The sequence below is a fragment of the Mus musculus genome, chromosome 9 (assembly GCF_000001635.26).
Source record: "Mus musculus strain C57BL/6J chromosome 9, GRCm38.p6 C57BL/6J".
Lineage (NCBI taxonomy): Eukaryota > Metazoa > Chordata > Mammalia > Rodentia > Muridae > Mus > Mus musculus.
In genome coordinates this window covers 59,598,231-59,619,040 of record NC_000075.6, presented here as the reverse complement: position 1 = coordinate 59,619,040, position 20,810 = coordinate 59,598,231, and the positions used below count along the sequence as shown (strand labels likewise).

Sequence of the window (20,810 nt, the reverse complement as noted above, 5' to 3'; positions counted from 1 at the left end):
GTCTTCAGGCACACCAGAAGTGGGCATCAGATCCCATTACAGGTGGTTGTGAGCCACCATGTGGTTGCTGGGAACTGAACTCAGGACCTCTGGTAGAGCAGTCCAGTGGTCCTAACTGCTGAGCCATCTCTCTCACTCCTGACTGTAGCTCTATAAGCAAAGATTTTACTGTTTTCACCATTCTCAGCCTCTATAACACATTTACTGAATTAGTGAATGAGCCCTCAGCTATGTACCTAGGCCAAATAGGAGGTAAGTATAAGAACTTAAATGCTGCTACTAAACTGACAAAAATCACACAAAATGCTTTTTAAAAATCAAGACTTCATTCACCTTCAAGAGCAGCTGAGGTGCCAATTATGAAGTTTGGGACCAGGGTTCTTTTAGATTGAAAACAGTCAAATGCTGCTCTGGACGAAGAGGGAAGCACTACAGTCCAGCCTGGGTTGTCTTGGGGTGAGCAGTAGAATGAGGGCAGCTTAGGCTAGAAGTGCCAACTTTCTCAAGGTCTTTCACTGTAGAAGTCAAGGAAAACTGAGCATCTCCTCAGGGTTTGCTGCTTGGTTTCTGATGCTATTAAAAGGAGGGGGTAAAAAAAATCAGTTTTTCTAAGGAAAAGACAGTTATGAAATGACCAGCTTCTCCAACCAGACTGTTTTAGTAAAAAAAGACTTGAATCCTCAACACTCCATGGCCTTCTCTCAGGAATGGAGAGTAGATTTAAAAGCTGGAGAGTGGGAAAAGGCAGATGGTGGAGCACGGAATTCATTAAAAAAGAAAAAAAAAAAAAAAGAGGGGGCTGAGAGATGACCTAGTTCAAAGTTTTCATGTTACATATTTAATACTCCAACCTAGGGAGGTCACAAAACTTGCATAAGTAACTTGAACGTTTGATAGGGCCAAATCTATCCATTTTTTCATGTAATAACTAGTTCGGGGTGGGGGTGGGGGGCAGATCTGGAACCTTTCAAGAGGAGCTAGATCAAATAGAGACTATTAAGAGTGCCCAGAGAAGTGTGCTGTTAGGCTCAGTGTTTATTCTGGGGGATGGCAGCTCGCATTAACACGCTTGGTCTATTTCTATGAGATCGTGCCAACGGTAAATAAGCCTTCGGACGACCCACAAAGGTCTTTTTCTCTACGTCCATTGGCACTTTTCAGAGTGACCATTTAACGTATACCTAGTCAAGAGACGCCTCTGATCTCAACGTCTACATTCTGGGCTTGACTTCCAGCTCAGTGTGCTAGGAGAAGAAAACTCCACTCCAACGGAAGTGTCAAAAGGACTAGGCTACTAAACAAAGGGCGAAGGAGGGTGCGGAGGGGCGAGACCCGCGGGCCAGCGCTAACCCTAGCCCGGGCGGAGGGAGAAGACCAAGACGCTCGCGAGGACACCTGCGCATGCAGGGCAGGGCCTGAGGCCTCTTCTCCAGGTGTCCCCCAAAGCCCTCAGCTCCGGCCTTCCCCGTTAAGGACCCGTCTGCGGCTCGCCGCCGCCAGCCGCCCAGCCGAGCGAAGCCTGTCAGCATCCCTTACTTGGTCCCTCAGGCAGGGCGGACCTTGCCAGCAGCCCGACCGCCCCGCCCCATCCCCACTCCAGCCTCCCCACACGCCAGCCTAGAGAGTACTCACGGCGACCCCGGGCCGCGCGCGGCCGCCGCGGAGGGGACGAGCGGCCCGGGACGCCCCGCGGGGGCGGAGCGGCAGGCCAAGGGGCGGGGACCGAGGCGGGCGGGTGAGGTCGCGCACCACACGCCTCAGCGTGCGGTCTCGGGCACGCCGGGGCGCTCTGCGCATGCTCAGGCGAAGACACCGCGATCAGGTGTCCTCTTCCGACCAACCGCGGTGCGTGCTGTACCTGGGCGTGTCCCCACCCCAGGGTGCTAGCCAGGGCGCGCGTGCGCAGTGATCCAGAGTTGAAGGCGTGAGGAAGCGAGAGAGTGGCGCTTGCGCTTTGGGGCCCGGAGGGAGCTTGAGAAAGAGGTTCTCCGGACATGCCGAAATATAATGTTTTTCTTTGTCGCCTCGTGTGGTTAGGAGGGTTGCAGAAGAAGGTAATCTAGATTGCCTATATAGAGATACTGAGGTGCCCCTTTGGTGCAGCTTGAAGCCAGACAAAAATAGGAATCAAAAGTTAAAATTCTGAAATCTGACTTGCTCCCATGTTCATTTGCTTCGGTGTACCGACCGCACCCAGGCTTTCTCATCACACAGGGGACTGGGGACATAGCTCACTTGGAAGAGTGTTTGCCTAGCAACCACAAACCCTTAGTTTATGCACAGGTGTGTAAATCCCGTGTCGTGCCTGTAGTCTGTATAATGTTATCTCAGCATTCAGAAAGTTGAAGCACAAAAATCAAGTTAGAAGTCTTTTTGTTTTTTGTGGTTTTTTTGTTTTTGTTTTTGTTTGTTTTGTTTTGTTTTTCGAGACAGGGTTTCTCTGTATAGCCCTGGCTGTCCTGGAATTCACTCTGTAGACCAGGATGGCCTCCAACTCAGAAATCCACCTGCCTATGCCTCCCAAGTGCTGGGATTAAAGGCGTGTGCCCCCATAGAAGTCTTAAGCTACATAGCCAATTCAAGGCCAGCCTGGGATATATGAAACCATCTCAGAAATTAACTAAATGAAACATTTTAGTTGGGATGGAAGAGAAAGCTCAGCAGCCAAGATCAGTGGCTGCACTTGTCAAAGGCCTGGGTTGGGTTCCCAGCACCTACGAGTCAGTTCACAATAATTTGAAACTCCAGTTTCAGGAGATCTACTACCCTCTCTGGCCATCACAGGCACTAGGAACCAATGCGTTGCACGCACATATATGCAGGAAAACACAAACATGCATATGTAAAATTAATCTTAAAAAAAAAAAGTGGGGCTGGAGAGATGACTCAGGGGTTAAGAGCACTGGCTGCTCTTCCAGAGGTTCTGAGTTCAATTCCCAGCAACCACATGGTTGCTCAGAACCATCTATAGTGAAATCTTGGGCCCTCTTCTGGCATGCAGGTGTACATGCAGATACTCATACATTAAAAATAAAAAAAACCCTTAAAAAAAAAAAAGTGTGGGACGGTAGTGGTGCATGCCTTTAATCCCAGCACTTTAAAGGCAGAGGCAGATCTCTGAGATGCTAGTCTGGTCTACAGCACTAGTTCTAGGACACTCAAAGCTACACAAAGAAACAGTCTCAAAAAAAAAGAAGGAAGGAAAGAAGAGAAAATTAAATTATTGCATTCTTGGCTTGAGCCGTTGTGCTTGCCCCCTGGGTTCTAGTTTCTCTCCTTGCTTACTCATGAGTCTCAACTGGATCGAGCCAAGGATCCCCAGGCCGCTGACTGCTAACAGATTTTGGTGTTTTGTTACATTGTAATAACTGAAGAAAACTGAGGGATATACTCCAGTCTCAGAGTGCAATAGTTCACAGTAGTTCAGAACTGGACTTAGGGTCACATAGTCTTCTGAGAGCATGCACTGTGGAAATGTGTTCAACATAAGAAAACACAAAGGTTTTGTTCCCATGAATGAAATGTGGAATGGCAGAATCCCACAACCTCCCAGGATTCCCTCTCTTTAACCCTTTCCCTCTCATGCTCCCGTACTCAATGAATTTTAACTGCTTTATAGATTATTATGCTCTTCCTGGCTTTCTTCATTTTCCATTAGTCAGTTACTCCCTCTCTCCCTCCCTCCCTGCCTCCTTCCCTCCTTGACTGTCTCCCTCCCTGCCTCCCTTCCTCCCTCTGTGTGTGTGTGTGTGTGGGGGGGTGATGGGGGTGGGGAGAGAGGGGGAGGGGGAGAGAGAGAGACTCTCACCAAAAGAGTTGTTTATAAATGGATTGACTGGTTGGCCAGCAAACTCCAAGGATTCTCTTGTCTCTTCCTCTCCAGTGCTGGGATTACAGATGGTACTACTGTACCCCACTTTTTACATGGGTAATGAGGATCTGACTTTGAGTCTTCCAAGTTTTCATGCAGATTTTTACTGACTGAGTCACCACCCCAGGACCTACATCACTATAATCTCAGTTCTGTTAGTAGACCTAGTGAAACACTGTCCTCTGATCAGAGAAACAATGGTTGTTTCAAGTGACCTTCACAAGACTGGGAGTGAGGGATAGAATGGAGTGAAGGCCACTGGACTCTAACATAAGATCCCAGCCACTCCCTCTTGAGCCTCCCCCACCCCCCACCCCCACACAGTATGCCTTCTCCGCCACGATGGACTTAAGTTTCTCTGAAATCATGAGCCAGACACACAGCTTTTCTTCCATGAGCTGTTTCTGTCAAGTATTTTGTCAAGCAGAGTGATTAATGCAAAAGTGAAGGAAATAACTCAGCTTTATAGACTTGAGCTTGTGGGTAGACATCCTTTTCAGTCAGTCCAGCCCACGAGCTCATTCTCTGGAAATTGTGTTTTCTACATCCATGCTTGAGACACATAGCCCTGGGTATGTTTCCTGAGATGTCTGGTGCCTAAATTGCAATTGACTGAGCTGTGGAGTGGATTCCTCATCCAAGATGTGTTAATCAGAGTGTCCTGTTTTGGGATTGTGAGATTAGGCTGAGAGGTTAAGAGTCTGATTGGACCTCACCCTATCTATTCTGAGGGATGAGGATGAAGAAAGACAAGCTGCCAATGAGAATAAAAGAAGAGGCAGAGAAATAGGGAGTCTAGTCTCAACTTCCTGGAAGCTTCCCAGCCCTTTCTGAAGACCTCTGACCCGGAGGGGGCTGTCTATGACTCACTCTAGGCCAGTGCTTACCGCCCCCATACTCATTCTCTCCCAGTCTTTCTATTTGAAATGGGGCAAAGAGTTCCTTCCAATCCAAGGCTATTCTCTCACTGTGTCCTGTATTCCACTGTGTTTTGCCTTTTCAGCAACTTTGCTCTGTCCTGTACTCCTGTTTCTTTATCTGGATTCAGTTGTTCTTCTCTCCCATTCTTTGGTCTCAACATATAAATATGATAAACTAGCTCAGCCTTTAAAAAAATAGTGTGTGCATGTGTGTGTGTGTGTGTGTGTGTGTGTGTGTGTGTGTGTGTTCAGGGTTCATGGAGGCCAGCGAGAGCATCAGGTACCCTGGAGCTGAAGTTGTAGATGGTTGTGAGCCCTGAGGAGCAGAGTGAAAGAGACCTGACGGCATTTGTTTGAATCCCTTATGCAATCTTTCATGAGGTCAGCCATGCTCCTACACTTCTCTTCCCTTCCTATGCTTCTCTATGTCAATCCCTGTCCTGTGTAATGGAGTCAGTCCTAATCCAGGGGAGAGAATGGGGTATGAGAGCAACAGACTGCACAACACTCAGTTAGTTTGTAGAGCTGAGGTAAAATGGAAGCAATTGGTCATCCTGGCCTGGGAAGTTAGAAATCCACGGTTATGTGATATGATGAACCATTTATACTGAGTATCGGTCACATATTCATCAACAGGTGGAGGAGATTTCAGGGCTTCATTAGAAAGGAAGATGTCTGGGTGTTAGAGCATGTTGGCTTCTTCCTGAGATTCTTTTCAACAGAAGCTGAACACTACAATTTTGCTGTCTTAGGCCATCAATCCAGACTGCCAAGACTAAAAAATAATTGTGCATGTTGGCAATTATGTCAGTCAAATTTTCTTTCCTAATCTTTTGTTCATTTTCATAGGTGTCTTATGCGCATGTGTTTATATGGATGTTTGTAGGTGTATGCTTGTGTGTGAGAAGATCAGAGGTTGATGCTGTCTTCATCACAACTCTTCCATCAGGTCCAAAAGAAAGTGACAAATGTTAACTGTGGTGCCTATTAGCATAACAAAGAGCTTGCTGGCCACCAGGCTCTCTCAGCAAGCTCTTGCCCCCCCCCCCCCCCCCCCCCGCTCTTTTCACATACCCTCCATCCTAAACTTCTCCAGCTCACAGGCTCCCCCAGCTCCCCACTTCTCATTGTATATAACCCTGCCATTTTGGCCATGTGTCCTCTTTTGCCCTCTGTCCTCTTGGCTCTCTTTTAGCCGTCCTCTCCTGATCTCCCCATCTCTCTCCTCTCATGGCCTGATTCAGTTAGGCTAAACTGGTCATGTTTAGTCTGCTATTTTCTCTCCCTGCCTTAGACTCTTCCAGGTGCCTCTGGCTGTGCTCTCCTCAACCACACCATGGAGTGGTCATGTCCTCATGTCCTTCCTCTTTCACCTTATTCATCAAAGCAGCATCTTTCAGTCAAACTCAAAGCTGGACAGTGTAGCCAGTCCCCCAGGCAGCTTGCTCTGATGATCCCATCCCCTCTCTATTCCTTTGAGGCTGGAATTACAGCACTCCACTTCCTGGCTTTTTATGGTAGGCTCTGGGGATCTGAACTATGGTCTTCATCCTTGTGCAGCAAGCACTGTAACCCCTGAACCATCTCCCCAGCCCTCTTCCCCACAATATAAAGTGAATGAAAACAAAAGGTCCAAAGTGAGAGATCCAGGAAGTAATGGAATTTAGGGCTTAGGCGTTTCCAGGAAAAAACAAGGACAGACTCCTGATCACCAAAGGCACACTTAACGACTTCCTCTTTCAAATTAAGATGTACTTGGCTTGGAACACAATGCTAGTGTTCTGGCACTTGTCCTTCCATCCTGTACAACGAATTGGGCACGAACTCCATGCATCTTCTTGGATGCCATAAGTGACCTCCTCCTTGCTCTGTAGGGTACCACCCTGCCTGTGGCAAGTAACTTCTCTGCTTCTTCATCTTTGTAGAAATGCACGTTGGCCTTCCCAACACCCAAGGAGCAAATGTTGCACCGAGAACTACCTGGGAGTTGCTTAGTGGAGTGCCAGTGAAAAGATGAGGTGAGGAAGGGGTATAGATGAATGACCCATTTGAAATCCCCTCGGTGAACTGTTCAAAGATGCAGCTTCTCCTTGCAAATACCACATGCTTAGAAACAAACCTGGCACTGTCCTGTGACTTGCCCTTTCTTCCCAGCATACGTAAAGCAGTTGTCAACACAGTGCTAAATCATCTTTCAATTGCCTCCTGTCTCTTTTCACCCCCTTCATCATCATGGGTCTCAAGCCATCATTTTAATCTTTGTCCTAGAGTCTGCTTTCCAGAGGACTTGAGTTAAGATGCAGAGATATAATCAAAGTCCTCATCTTAACACAGGGCCCTAACAATGGGTAGCTGATTTTTCCTATTCAACTGTGATTAATCTAGCCTGGATGGATAGCTTTCTGTTGGGGATCAGAGCAAAGGTGGCTATGTCAGGGCACTTGTTGACTACTTACCTGAAAGATGAGGCTCCTTCTTCAGGCATTCTTTCTGAGTCCCTGAATTTTCTGCTAAGCACCAAATGCATCTACTGGAAAATGCCAGGCTCAGTTTTCAGCCTATCGTGATTAGTGGTTAAGTAAGGTCTGTAAAGATGTGACCAAATATGTGCCAAGTGTCAACTCAAAGGAGGGCAGAAGACAAATCTGGAAGTGTAGATCCAAGCTGCAGGCTGGGAGCCAGATATCTGATCTACCCTGGTTCTGAGCTTGTTAAGATCAAAGAACACCAGGCTGTATGATATACAAATATACTGATCATGGCAGAGGCCCAGAAGCCACAAGTAGACTATTGAGTTCCTACTTAGGAAATTCTGGCTCCTTCTCATTCTCACCTATGTCTAGCATGTTCTTTCTCTGCAACCTGTCTCTATAAAACTGTCCAGGTGAATCTGCCTCCATCCCCGCTCTGGACTGCCCCTCAAGCAGCTTCCCTTTCCTCCTCATGAGAGTTGGGCAGATCCTATTCTGTCAATTCTTTCTCTGATTCATCTCTTTTTTTTTTTTCTGCCACTCAATTACATCACTTGCTTCTGCAAACTAACTTTAGCTTCCTTGTTTGGGTCTAAAGGTGTGTACTAAGGGTATGTCTGTATTCCAGCCAGAGATTGTAAAGGTGTGTTATAAGGGCTGAACCACACCATAACCAGAAGCAGAGTTTCTCAGTAAATAACACAATCTTGGGGTTCGCAGTGTGATCAAATATCCTGCAACACTCTGCTGCATTGAGGTAGGGGTGAGCCTCCAGATGCAATCAGAGCACATAGCAGCACAGCCAGGGCTGTTTCTAATGCCAGAGGTCACCATGGTCGTCTCAAACCAAATGGATTTTTTGTTCCTCTGCATTCAGGGTACCTGAGTGGCATCTAGGGAAAAATAGATGAGGGCTGAAGACTCTGCTCACAGTCTCCAAGCTGTTTAGGTTTCAAAGGCTTCCAGATCCAGCATTAGCTGACAGGGCCTCTGCAGTAGTCTTTTGCTGATGTAGCCTCCATGTTAAAACTGACTGGAGAGGGAGGCATGCAGGAAGCTGTAGACTGGTGGCCAGATGAGCACTTGTGTGGTTGCCTCAGTCCTGCACAAGTATCTGCTTCAGGCTGACACCTAGATGTCAGGACCACTCAGAATTTTGACTACCTGGTGAAGGCCAAGGTTGCTGGAATATGATCATCCAAAATGGAATGAGAGCTGCCTCTGCAGTATGATAGGCGGCCTGTTATATAAACCATGAAGCTGGAGCAGCGGAATGTTCTTATTGTGACCAATTGTTATGGTCATTGTCAACTTGACACAACCTAGTCTCACATGGTAGAAAGAGTCTTAATGAGGAATTGTCTATATAATTGAATAGGGCTGTGAGCATGTCTGTGAGGAGTTGTCTTGATAGAGGAAACAGTCTACCATGGGTCTTTCTTTGTACCAGTCCCTAGGCAGAGGGTCCTGAACTGTGTAAAAGTAGAGAAATTGAGCCGACTACAAGCAAGCAAACCACTGAAAAGGTTTGTACACATTTCTCTCTGCTCTGGGATGGGATGTAATGTGATTAGATGTCTGATGGTCCTGTTTGATGTCCCCACAATGATGAACTATATCCTGGAATTGTAAGATTGTCCTTATCTCTTCTAAGTTGCTTTTTGTCAAGGTATTTTATCAGAGTCACAGAAATAAACCTAGAACAGTTGCTAAGAGGTAAAATTTCTGAGGGCCAGATCAAAACTCGAAAAAGAGCACTCAGCAAGTTTATAGAAACTATGGTAGTTAGTAACCTATAGCGAGCTCAGGAATCAGTTAATCTTCACAGCTGGCAAATGGACCTGGGGGTACTGAATTACTAAGACAACCCTTAGATCCAAATTCTGGAAAACATGGATGAGGGATACTTTCATTCTATCTTCTCAGGGATGTCCACAAAAGGGCAGTAAAGGAGTTATTCCCAATGGAAAGGATCTAAAGCAGTCATTCCACTATCAGGGAGGAAGTGCTGTAGATTGGAGTCTTTTGTCTTATTCTAAATGGAAGAGTATTGTTTAAAAAAAAAATATGGTCCAATCTCTATCTACTATTTTATATTGACTATGTAGGAGTGGATAAATGACCCTTTGGGCACATAGTGCAAAAATCTTAAGAATACATCTAGACCTGATCAAGACTCGCACATCATAAGAATTCAGGATTGAGTAAAACAATTGCATTTGTAACTGCTCTGTCTCTCAGCAGATTTGTTGTCTGCTTTGGTTGGGCCCAGGATTGTTCCACTGTTAGGCAGTCACAGTTTGGGAATTATATGTTTGTCGATAAAAGTTTAAGTGGATGCAACAGAAGGTAAAATGTACTGGGTGAATTGCTTATCTGCAGGTTATCTTTCCCATCGGGGAACTATTACTCCCTACCCCCTTCCTCATATACATGAAAAAAGTGGCCCAGTTTTCCATCTTAGAGGTATGCACATGCTCAAGGCTGAGGAAAATCCTCCCTAGGTTTTAGAGCTAGAAGTTGTGAGATCAACTATAAAAGGAAGCAGAGTCAGGAGGTAGAGACATCATTTAAACCCCAAGACCCAGCGATGCCTGAAGGCAGGGATGTTCTTCGACCTACTGTAAACTATTTAATTTCCTAAAGACTAAAAGGTGTCTGTGTTAAGTTTTTGATACTTGCAACTGAAAAGGGCCAGACTATTACATACACATACAAACAGACAGAACACCAGGTTGCTCAAACTCAGACATTCTACAAATCTTCCATTACTTTACCAAGGATCAGGAAACTCGTGTAAGGGACCAGATAAATGTTTCAAGCTTTGTAAACCACATAGAGCTTTGTGTCGACATTTTGTTTTGACATAATTTTAAAACAAAAAACCAAAAACAAACAAACAAACAAACAAAAAAACCCTAGACTGGAGATAGGGCTCAGTGGTTAAGAAGTGCACTGCTCTTGCAGAGTGCCAAGTTCAGTTTGCAGCACCCTCATCTGGCAGCTGACAAACACCTGTACCTCTAGTTCCAGGAAATCCAATGCCCTCTTCTGACCTCTGTGGGCACCTGCCCTCATGGGCACTTCCCCACAGAGACAGGTGCACATACAGTTTAAAATATCAAAATCCTTGAAATTTTTTTAAAAAATTATTCTTAAAAAAATCATTCTTAATTTGTAGGTCGTATAAAAACATGTCACAGGCCAGGTGTGGCTGACAGACCATAGTTGGCCAACCCTTGCTTTAGATCACACCAAACCCCGAAGCTTGGGGATCTAGTGTCTGCCAGGCCTTCACTCACACCCTACAAGCATGAAGTTTGCTTATTTCAAAGGCCCTGACATGGATCTGATTTAAGGTTCAGAGTAGATTTAGGAATAGTATGAGAGTCTTGACTTATCTATAACATAATAAAATCTGAAATACGTGATTATTTCTTGGCCATACTTTTTCAAAATGATGTAGTTGCTCAAAGACTTTGAATATCCCTGGTCACCCTTGGTGATTCTTCTCCTTAATCTTCAGGTAGACTTTCATGGATCGTTCCCAACATTTGAGCCTGAGTTAGTAGTTTTCTTGCTGGTATAGACCATATGCGTCTATCCATTTCCCTTAACTCCTGGTACTTGGTAGTTACCTGAGTCCCTGAGGTTTGTTTCTGTTTGTGCCAGTGTATGTGAGCATACATGCTGAGGCCAGAATACAATTGCAGCTGTCATTCCTCAGGCACCATCACCTAGCTATTTTTGAGATAGGATCTCTTATTGTCCTCAAACTCATCTCACCAATTAGGTTGAAATGGCAGGCCAGTGCCTGGTTTTTGTTTTGTTTTGTTGTTTTTGTTCTGTGGGTTTTTCTGTTTTGTTTCTTTGTTTGTTTGGTTTTGTTTCTGAGGAACTGAGCTCAGGGTCCTTGTGCTTACAAGGTAAACACATACTGACTGAGCATGTCTCTAGGCCCATGAATATCTGTTTGAGTGGGCAGATGTTGCACATCTCCACCTGTACCTGAGGTACTCCATCTGTGGGTTAGCACAAGCTGGTATGTCTATGCCTCAACACCAGTTCCTCTCCCAGCTGGCAATTATTTGTGGATATAAACCACAATGTGCCCGGTAATGTTACTGACAAATCTAGTTTTCACTCTCGTTACTTCCAAAAACTAGTTAAAGACAAGGGACAGGCAAGAACACATTTTCTTAGGGAGGGCCTGGAAGGAATTATCCCAGAGCCTTTCTCCCACCCACATCTTTCACTGTCCCAGTGATATCAGATGACAGGTCTCCAGTGTCAGACCAGAGTATCTCCCACTCTGTGGGGCCTCACACTAGGTAGATCCATGACTTCAGGATGGGAATATAAATTATTCACACAGGGAAAAAAGGTATTCAAGGTCCCACAGGCCTAGGAAAGGCTGACGGAGGCAAGGTGAGTTGTGGTGTGCTAAGCTGACTCATTTGCCCATCTCACAGAAGCAGGCAGGAAGCACCACCATTGACCAGCTTTATATGGCACCCACTGTACACAACATACAGACAAGGACAGACAGACAGAGCACACACCACTTCTAAGCTGAACACTGCTCACCATCTAAAAGCACCTTGGGTAAGCACATGTGAGACACGCTTGCATAGGAAAGATGGACTTTTTAAAGGAATGAATTAGTATTTTGGCAAAACATCTACTTCCCTCCCAGGTCCTGGGTAAAGGGGGACCTCTAATTCTGAAGCTTCTACATAGTGAAAATGATCCCCTTCTCAGTGGCAGTATTTACAGCAGCAAGCCTTCCACGTCTGTTGTCACAGCCCTCTACATATACCTTGAGTCTACTTTACAAGTGGGCAAACTTAGACTAAGAGACAGAAGGTGGCCTGGAGCAAGGGGACACTGGGGTAGTCGAAAGGGGAGGGGAAACAGGAGGTGTCTCAGCTCAGCCAAAGGCGAAGCCTTGGTCTACCTGGACTGGGAAGGTAAAGGTTCTCTCTCTCTCTCTCTCTCTCTCTCTCTCTCTCTCTCTCTCTCTCTCTCTCTCTCTCTCTCTCTTCCTACCTGGGGAGGCTGTGGCTCCACAGGAAAGGGGGTCAGGAAGGAAAGGCAGGTTCCCATTTCCGATGGCCGGGGGCCTCCTAAGGTAGCAAAGACCAGAGCAGGCCTGAGCTTCTCCTGAGGCTCTCCTGGGATACTATCTGCATTTGGGAACTGCGGGTTCACTGCTTCCACAACCCTCTTGTTGCTTGACTATGAGCCTGGACTTCACATCCTTTATCATATTCTTAAAGGGTGGGGTAAGGGAATCGCTTAAGAAGGAGTGAGACACAGGCCAATCTTTCCACAGCCTCCTCTGCCTAGGCTGGGCTATCAAGGGTCTCCTTCACCCTGTCTCCTGGGGATATTTAAAGGCAGCTTTTATGAGACTCTATACTGTCTTTTTTTTGTCTCCTGTTTTTTTTTCTTTGTTTTAATTTATATATATATATATTCTTAAAAAAGCAATAGTCCTTTGGTCCCTAAACACTAAGGAATGATATGATTTTGAACAAAGTAAGTCTGGGCTTCCCTTGCTGAGAAGCCCTTGGCACCCCCGAGGCCCTCTGCTGGTTCCTTTAGAGCTGTCGGTCCTCAGCCAGCACTGGTTGCCCTGCCAGCCTGATCACTCCATGGAACAACCCACATGATGAGTGGCCTGAGCCCCAGGCGCCAGCCCTGGGTCCGATCCACCTCCGTCTGCTGCCACTCCTTCCGGAAGGGCCTCTCCAGCATTTCTGTGCTTTTCTGTTTCCTTTCTTCATTCTTCAGTTTCTGTTGTTGGGTATTAATTCATAAGGAGACGGGAGAGAGAAGGGAAATGTCACCTTAGAGGGTAAGACAAGAGCGACTCCATCCCCCACCCCCTCACCCTTCCCATTCACCCCTATCTTCCCCCCTTCCCCCCACCCCCATCTCTCTGCTGTCAGGCCTTCCCTTCTTAGCAGCATCCTGGCCAGCCCTTGCCTAGATCCTAGGCAGATCACTGTTGCCAATGCCCTGCAGAGCTTCTGGAGCAGCCTGAGTGAGCTGAGGTGGAGAGGGCCTGCAAGGACAGCACATCTCTCCAGGTTGCAGGACCTGGGCCTTGTCACCTCGCAGCCTGTCGCCCACTAAGCACTGTAGGTCTAGCTCTTGAGGACCCTGCTTCTCTCCCTTCATCTCCTCACTAGCTCTTCTCTTCTTCATTCAAACTGCAGCCTTTGCTAGACTAGAGTGGGCTAAATTTTCCTAGGAATCGTCTCTCCAAGACTCTGGAAACATCAGGGTTATCTAAATTCATCTTAGACTCTGGGTTGAAAGAATCTCAGGGGCTGGTGAGATGGCTCAGTGGGTAAGAGCACCCGGCTGCTCTTCCGAAGGTCCAGAGTTCAAATCTCAGCAACCACATGGTGGCTCACAACCATCTGTAATGAGATCTGACTCCCTCTTCTGGTGTGTCTGAAGACAGCTACAGTGTACTTACATATAATAAATAAATAAATCTTAAAAAAAAAAAAAATCTCAGTCACTGTCACCCTTGACCCTGGCTGGCTCTTTTCTTTATTCCTGGATTTCTCAGAGGGCAGTAACCCAATGTCATAAAGCTGTCAGGGTCTTCTGACCTGGGACCCATTTGCCTGACATCCATCAAGAACTTACCTGTCTGTGACTGGTCAGTGAGCTCAGATCAGTAAGGCCTGTTGGCATCCTTAGGTCTCTTTAGCTGGACCTTGAGCCTCTTCATGCCGATTTGAAAGCCATTCATGGCCTGGATGGCGGTCTGGGCACTGGTTGGATTGTCAAAACTAACAAACCCTGGAGGGTGTGGGCAGACAGGTTACCTGGGAATCCAGCTTGTCAGACTCTCTTTCTAATCTCTAGCCTGGGACCATCGCATGTGTAACTTCTCATTGCTTAAATATGTGAACATGTATGTGTGCATAGCTTAACAGAGGCAAATCATTCCTAAAGGTGTGATTCCCGGAAAGGTGAGAAGGAAGTCTGGTGTGGGGAAGGGATGGTGAGTTGGTCAGACTATTTTCCTGGTTTGGGTCCACTACTTTCTTTGCTCCACTCCTCCTATTCTGGCCTCAGAACTGCAGCTGGGGGCTAGAGGCATCTCTCGATTCCAAACCCAGACTCCACCTGCTCCGGATAAACTCCAAAAGCTGAAAACTTCCTGATCTCTCACATTCTAGTTACCCAAGTTTCTCCGGTGATCCAAAATAAGGCTTGCTTTGCCCATACTTTGTCCCATAACATTCAGTCTCTGGAAGCCTTATGCGTGGCCCCTAAGGAATCCTAAGGCACAGGGATGGATCAGCTCACCAAAACACTTGCTCTGATTGGTGGCACGGTCCACAAAAACTTTGGCAGAGACAACAGCTCCGAAGGGCAGGAATGTCTGTATGAGTTCTGCATCCCCAAACTCCTGAGGCAGGTGATAGATGAAGAGGTTACAGCCTTCGGGGCCTGTGGGAACAGTAGCAGGCTCGTTCAGGAGAGAGACGCTGAGGGATACCCCTCCAAATAACCCTCATCTCCAGCTTTCAGCCCCTTACCTTCTCTTTGTTGTTGAGGCAGAGCTGAAGGCTGTTGGGAAAAAGCTGTGCTCGCTGGGGCATAGGCCGAGGGATAGGCTGCTGGAGACAGAGGTGGGAGTAGGCAGTGACCCCCAGGAGCCATTTCCCACAGATCCCCATCTGCCTGGCCAGCTCTGACAACTCAACCCAGTTCACCATAACCTTTGTCCCAAGACTGGTTGCTGGGGCTGAATAGGATGGAAGGGTTGATTGACTCCTTGGAACAAAGCCTAACCCTCCCTCAAATCCCCCTACTTCTCTCCGAGGCCCTTTAAAACCCGACACCCACGCTCCCGGGCCGGGCAGTGCCAAATGAAACCTGCATAGTGATGTATCCCAGCGTAGGCCTGCTGCAGGGGGTCAGCCACACTGGGGCTCTTCGCTGGAGAGAGAGGGGGCCCAAGGCCCACCATGAAGGCAGATGGACAGGGACCAGGGGAGAGACCCTGAGTGGCAGTGTGGGAGGTAGAGGACCACTAAGAAAGGTAGCTGGGAAGATGGAATCCTTTCCCCCCAAGCAGGTCCTCGCCTGGAAAGCGTCTCTTCCCACTCCGTTTCCAGGTGGGTTGGGTCAGTGAGTATGGTGACCCACCTGGGTAAGGGGAAACCCCGTTGTTATAGAGCGTGTCGGAGCCTGGCTGTCCGTTGCTCTGGGGGGTCAAGGAGCCGAATCCATTGACTCCCATGGGCGCTGGAAGGCCAGGGAGTGCACCAGGGCCATTGCCACCAGGGGATGTATTGGCTGTAGGTGGAGGTAAGAGAATCAAGAGTGGCACTTTATTAGCTATCCCAACCATGGTTCTAGTCTCTTGGGTCTCTTACCTGCCGCGGGCAACAGCGGTGCAGCCACCAAGCTGAAGGCCGCCACGTGCTGCATCTGGGCGGCCACCGCGGCCACCTGGCCTAACCCCGGACCCTGCGCTGCGGCCAGCAACGCTGCCTGGTGCTGTAGGATCTTGAGGAAGGAAGATAGAGGCCTCAGAGGCTAGCAACTGCCACTGGGTCCTACCTCCCCACCCGCATCCCCCGCCCACCCTGGCCAGCTACCTACCGCAGTGGTATAGGCGCCACAGGCCCCGAGGGGCAGCGGTGCCGGGTGGAAGGCACCCAGCTGGCCAGCCATTTGCTGCATCCTTCGCAGCGCGCGCTCCCGGTCGGTGTCTGCCAGCTTAACCACCAGGCTGGAGGAGGCACCCTGTGTAGAAGAAGGGTGTGGTGACCTGACTGTGTTCAGAGTCCAGTGCCTTCCCCTTGCCCTGGGACACTGAGAGCCTGTGGCCTCACCCTTAGCCCAGATCCCCAGCTCTCACCGTCATTGTCCGGCTACCGTGTAGTCCCTGGATGGCAGCTTGGGCTTCCCCTTGACTTCCGAATTTCACAAAGGCACAGCCTGGTGCAGGAGAGAAAGATGGAATGACTCAGCTGCGGGAGTCAGAGCTAAGAAAGGGTCATCCCAGGGAAATCCCAGGGACAGTTCAGGTCACCTTTACTGGTACCGTCCGGACTCCGCAGGACAGTGCACTCCTCGATATGGCCGAAGGGCTGGAACAGACGTCTGACATCCTCCTCACCCTGCTGCTTGCCCAACATCCCCACAAACAGCTTCCGGTCCTCTAGAGACAAAGCCACGAATGACCTGGGGACCCTAAGTGTTCTTAGATTCCCCAGAGTCGCCCGAGGAGCTTGGGAAGGTGGTTAACCAGTCTAGTTCTGGGAAGGCATTTAGGGAACGAGAAGGCCATGGGAATCCTAAAGCTGGGTCTCTTTCAGGGGCAGAGTGACCTACAGGCAGATCTCGAGGGACGAAACTCAGCTGAAATTTCCATCATAACACCTGTGTCCTGAAGAAGCTCACAGACACTCATTGCTGCTCTTGTGGGGAGGGATATAATCTTGAAAGTTTCAGGGGTGGGGTGGGGAGCAGAGCCCTCTACATATCATGTTCTATTTGGACCTTTCTTGTTAAGAGTTGGGCAATGCTACTGGAGACTCAGCATGCTGGAGGGCGGGACGCTTGAACATGGCCTTATTGGTCAGCTTCATGACAATGGCCAAATCAGTGCCCAAATTAAGGAGAGCTCTGTCAAACAAACAAAACAAAATAAACAAACCCAACAAACCCTGTCTTAGCCTTAAGAGACACTTAGCTCTGGAGTGGTGGATCCTTACCCCCGGCACCAAACCTAATCAAAGAACTGCAGAGGAAGTTTGCTTTTCTGAGCTTTTAACATGAGCATTTTTCCCAACGTGCCTGTTGAGCCCCCGAGCCCCTTTCCTAATCCTCGGATCTACCCCCTTTCCATCTCCTTGCCTAGCTTCCAGGGCCCTCTCTGAGCCCTGTAACCTGCTCTTTGGCATGTTCTCCCGGGTTACGTTTCTCCTCTGTTGTATATGCTTTGGAAGAACACGTTCTGTCTGTAGACCTAGACGATCAGCTGAGAGCAAGTGATCTTTCCATGCACCCACATTGCCTGTGGGAATGACAGAGAAAGGGATGGGATTGTAAACTGAGCCTGTGTCTCAGAAGCAGAGTTAGACGGTCTTGGATTTAAACTGGGGATTAGCTGTATATCTTCCAAGTCAGACCTCTGTAAGCACTATCCGAAAGCTGTGATTGAGGAGTAAAAACCAGCGGACCTACTGTTAGGATCTGACTTCTTTCTGTACTAAAGTAAGCCTCTAAACTAGGGATGGGGCTTGCCAGTGTACGGTGAGGTGCAGGCTGGGAAAAGGCTTAGTTGGGAACCAGGCTTCAGCTTTTGCCTTTGAGATCCCAGTGCTCTGGAAAACCCCACTCCTAAACCTCTTTACTGTCTCTCACGCTCGGAGTAAGAGTTCAGTCCAGCAGGTGTTTTTGCTTCCACAGGCATTAGTGGGAGAAATGAGCCCATGGAACAGACCACTGTCTTCCCAACCTCTTTAAAAAGTGGCAAAAGGTATTGTTTCAGCAAAAATATCAAGACGATGGCTTGTGACCTGGCTCAGGGGGTGAAAACCCTTTGCTACAAAACCTGATGAACCCACATAGTGAGAGGGGATTACTGACTCCCACAAGTTGCCTCTGAACACCACATACACCACTGTGGCATGTGTGCACAAACACACACAATAAACAAATAAGCAAACAAACAAATAAAATATTAGGGTGAAGGTAAAGATGTAAGAGAAAAGCAGAAATGCTCAGACTAAAGCCAGAGAAGGGAGCTAAAATCTTCCCTGTGTGATCCAAGGAAAGCCCCTTGAAGCCATTGAAAAGATAAAGGAGAGTGCCAGATGAAGGAAAAGAGGTGTCAAGAAGGCAGGAAAGAACAAGGGGCTACGCAGGTGGCTAGGAGACAGGAACACCAAAGATGGGGCTCTACTTCCCGGGAACGGAAGGAGTTGGAAGATGGCATCCGTGTGGACTGGAGTCTTGCATAAATATGAAATTAATGGGTTTGCTCTAACATTGAAGAACAGGTTTCATGTGGTCAGAGAAATGTCTAACGTCAAACGTTAAGAAGTCTCTGCTGCCAGGCGCACTCCTTTAATCCCAGCACTCAGGAGGCAGAGGCAGGCGGATTTCTGAGTTCGAGGCCAGCCTGGTCTACAGAGTGAGTTCCAGGACAGCCAAGGCTACACAGAGAAACCCTGTCTCGAAAACAACAACAACAACAACAACAACAAAAAAGAAGTCTGTGCAATTGTTCCGAGCTTTGAAATTAAAATATGCCAATGCCTGCAAAGGGCCTGAACATGTCTGGAGAAGATCCTGGGACCTCCGCCGTGCTAAGGGGGCTCATGGTGCTCTAGTTTATATCAGAGCATGTCACTGGTAGGGTCTGTGAAATGTCATGCTCCTGGACCAGGTAGCTCTATGTGAGAAGAGAGCACAAGCTAAGATGAAACTTCTAACAGAAAAGAGGTTTGTGTGCACATGGCCTTCCATGTCCATGGTGCACGTGGGGGACAAAGGTGGCGTTAGTTTAGCTATCACCTCTGATTCCACCCCCTCACCCCCCATCCTTGTAAGAACCTCTTGATTTCTTAATTTCCACCAGAGCATTGAGCTGATGGCTCTGGACTACTGGGAGGTACAGAATTCATTATGAGTTAGGTTTTCTACCTGTTTCCAAGGTATCACTTGAATTCTGGAACTTTTTTTTTTTTTTTTTGCTACTTTCCAAGAAGTTAGTGTTTCACAGGATAATGATCAGGTTAACAGTGACCATGAACTATAGGCAATTCAGAAATGGTGAAATGACAAAATGGTGGAACATAACAATGCCCTGGAATTCAGTCCCAGTACTTAAGAAAATCGAAATAAAATTATCCCATGGAGGCTGGAGAGATCACTAATTGGGTAAGGGTATTTACTATTCTTCCAAAATACCCAGGTTTGATTCCCAGCATCCACATCGTGGTTCATAACCCTCTGTAATTGCAGTTCCAGGGGGGTTTAATATCATTCTCTGGGTTCTGTAGTCTCCAAGCAAGTGACTTACGCTATCACATACCCATCTCTATGAAGCTACTTTGTGTATTTGGTTATTTAGGTCAGGATTTCTGATGTAGGAAAGGATGGATTTGAGAGCCCAGAATCAGTCTAATCTGTCTTCTGACCAAAAAAAAAAAAAAAAAAAAGTCTTGCCTGATGTGTACACATTTCTGCCATGTAGGGCCTTAACACACTACTTCCACATTGGTGGGATGCCATGATTATGAGAAAATGTTGCAACCTTTGAGTACCAATCACCAAATCCATTCTGAAAACATTTAGTCTTTTAGTCCAAAGACAACCCCAGAAAGTCCTGCTTGGGGCAGTTGCTGCAGTAAAACCTCTCTCCCTGCTGGCCTTTAATCCCAACACTCAAGCAGGTAACCCTGACCATATCCAGGATGGTCAGGCTCTCTGAGTTCAAGGCCAGCCTGGTCTACAGAGTGAATTCCATGACAGCAAGTGTTACACACACACACACAAAACCTTGTCTCAAACAAAGAAGGAGGAGGAGGACGAGGAGGACGAGGAGGAGGAGGAGGAGGAGGAGGAGGAGGAGGAAGAAGAAGAAGAAGAAGAAGAAGAAGAAGAAGAAGAAGAAGAAGAAGAAGGCGCCCTTAATCATTGAGCCATTTTTTACAAATAATTGTCTCAAATAAAGAAGAAGAAAAAAAAGGAAGGAGGAAGAGAGGAAGAAGAAAGAAGAAGAATGGAAGGAGGAGGAAGAGGAAGAAAAAAGAAGGAGAAGGAGGGGGAAGAAGAGGAGAAGGAGAAGCAGGAGAAGCAGAAGAAGCAGAAGCAGCAGGAGCAGCAGAAGCAGAAGCAGAAGCAGAAGCAGAAGAAGCAGAAGAAGCAGAAGCAGAAGCAGAAGAAGAAGAAGAAGAAGAAGAAGAAGAAGAAGAAGAAGAAGAAGAAGCATGTGCCCTTAATGGCTGAGTCATTTTTTGTTTGACAATTCATTATTAACTACAGTTGCCATGCTCTGTAACAACTCACTAAAACATGTTCCTCTGCTTAACAGGAACCTGGAGCCTTTGGCTAACATCTCCCCTCTCTCCATTCTCTTCTCCCATAAGCCACTCTTAGGCACCATCCTACCCGATTCTATGAGTTCCTTTTTAGATTTCACACAAAGATCATGTGGCTTTTGTCCCCTGGGAAAGCAGGTTCCTGAGGACATGTCTGCATTCTCCGTTACAGTGCTATTAATCACCATGGCCAGAAGGTGAAAGTAACAGACACACGCACGGGCAGATCAATGGATAGACAAGATGCAGCACTCATACCCAGTGGGCTGCTACTCAGTCTTAAAAAGGAAAAGAGTTTGACTTATCCCACCTCGAGGAATAAACCTTTACAACATTATGCCGAGCAAAGTAAGACAGTCACCCAAACACACATGCTGCCTGTTTTCACTCACCTGAATTAGCTGGAATAGCCTGACCCTTAGAAAAGGAGAAAGGTGTTTGTTGGAGGCTACAA

The 20,810-nt window shown here is 47.4% G+C and overlaps 2 protein-coding genes and 1 long non-coding RNA gene across 62 annotated transcripts in view; 1 reads left to right on the top strand and 2 right to left on the bottom strand.

Moving 5' to 3' along the window:
- The window catches only part of Parp6 (poly (ADP-ribose) polymerase family, member 6), a 33,144-nt gene extending 31,250 nt beyond the window's left edge, over positions 1-1,894 (bottom strand). For 17 of the 49 annotated variants that reach the window (XR_870762.2, XR_003947977.1, XR_001778987.2 and 14 more), the window contains exons 1-2: positions 1,633-1,842; positions 334-573 (exon numbers count right to left, since the gene is read on the bottom strand). The gene's annotated coding sequence lies outside the window, so the exon portion shown is untranslated. Of the gene's footprint in view, positions 1-333 lie in introns of all 49 variants that reach the window. The other 32 variants (XM_017313527.1, XM_017313529.1, XM_017313528.1 and 29 more) reach the window with 10 other exon arrangements.
- A 22-nt stretch (positions 1,895-1,916) lies between these two features.
- Gm51709 lies at positions 1,917-8,935 on the top strand. Its single transcript, XR_003948337.1, has 3 exons — positions 1,917-2,054; positions 6,717-6,809; positions 8,713-8,935. It is a non-coding gene; the product is annotated as a predicted gene, 51709 (long non-coding RNA).
- Positions 8,936-10,007: 1,072 nt separating this feature from the next.
- The window catches only part of Celf6 (CUGBP, Elav-like family member 6), a 30,747-nt gene continuing 19,944 nt past the window's right edge, over positions 10,008-20,810 (bottom strand). For 5 of the 12 annotated variants that reach the window (XM_006511540.3, XM_006511545.2, XM_006511543.2 and 2 more), the window contains 10 exons: positions 16,336-16,464; positions 16,162-16,241; positions 15,903-16,046; positions 15,674-15,806; positions 15,444-15,593; positions 15,171-15,233; positions 14,831-14,911; positions 14,598-14,741; positions 13,929-14,084; positions 10,008-13,061 (listed from right to left, as the gene is read on the bottom strand). In XM_006511540.3, the coding sequence (XP_006511603.1) occupies positions 13,957-14,084; positions 14,598-14,741; positions 14,831-14,911; positions 15,171-15,233; positions 15,444-15,593; positions 15,674-15,806; positions 15,903-16,046; positions 16,162-16,241; positions 16,336-16,464 (1,052 nt within the window). In that variant the 3' untranslated portion in view covers positions 10,008-13,061; positions 13,929-13,956. Of the gene's footprint in view, positions 13,062-13,928; positions 14,085-14,597; positions 14,742-14,830; positions 14,912-15,170; positions 15,234-15,443; positions 15,594-15,673; positions 15,807-15,902; positions 16,047-16,161; positions 16,242-16,335; positions 17,323-20,810 lie in introns of all 12 variants that reach the window. The other 7 variants (NM_175235.3, NM_001361099.1, XM_017313681.1 and 4 more) reach the window with 6 other exon arrangements.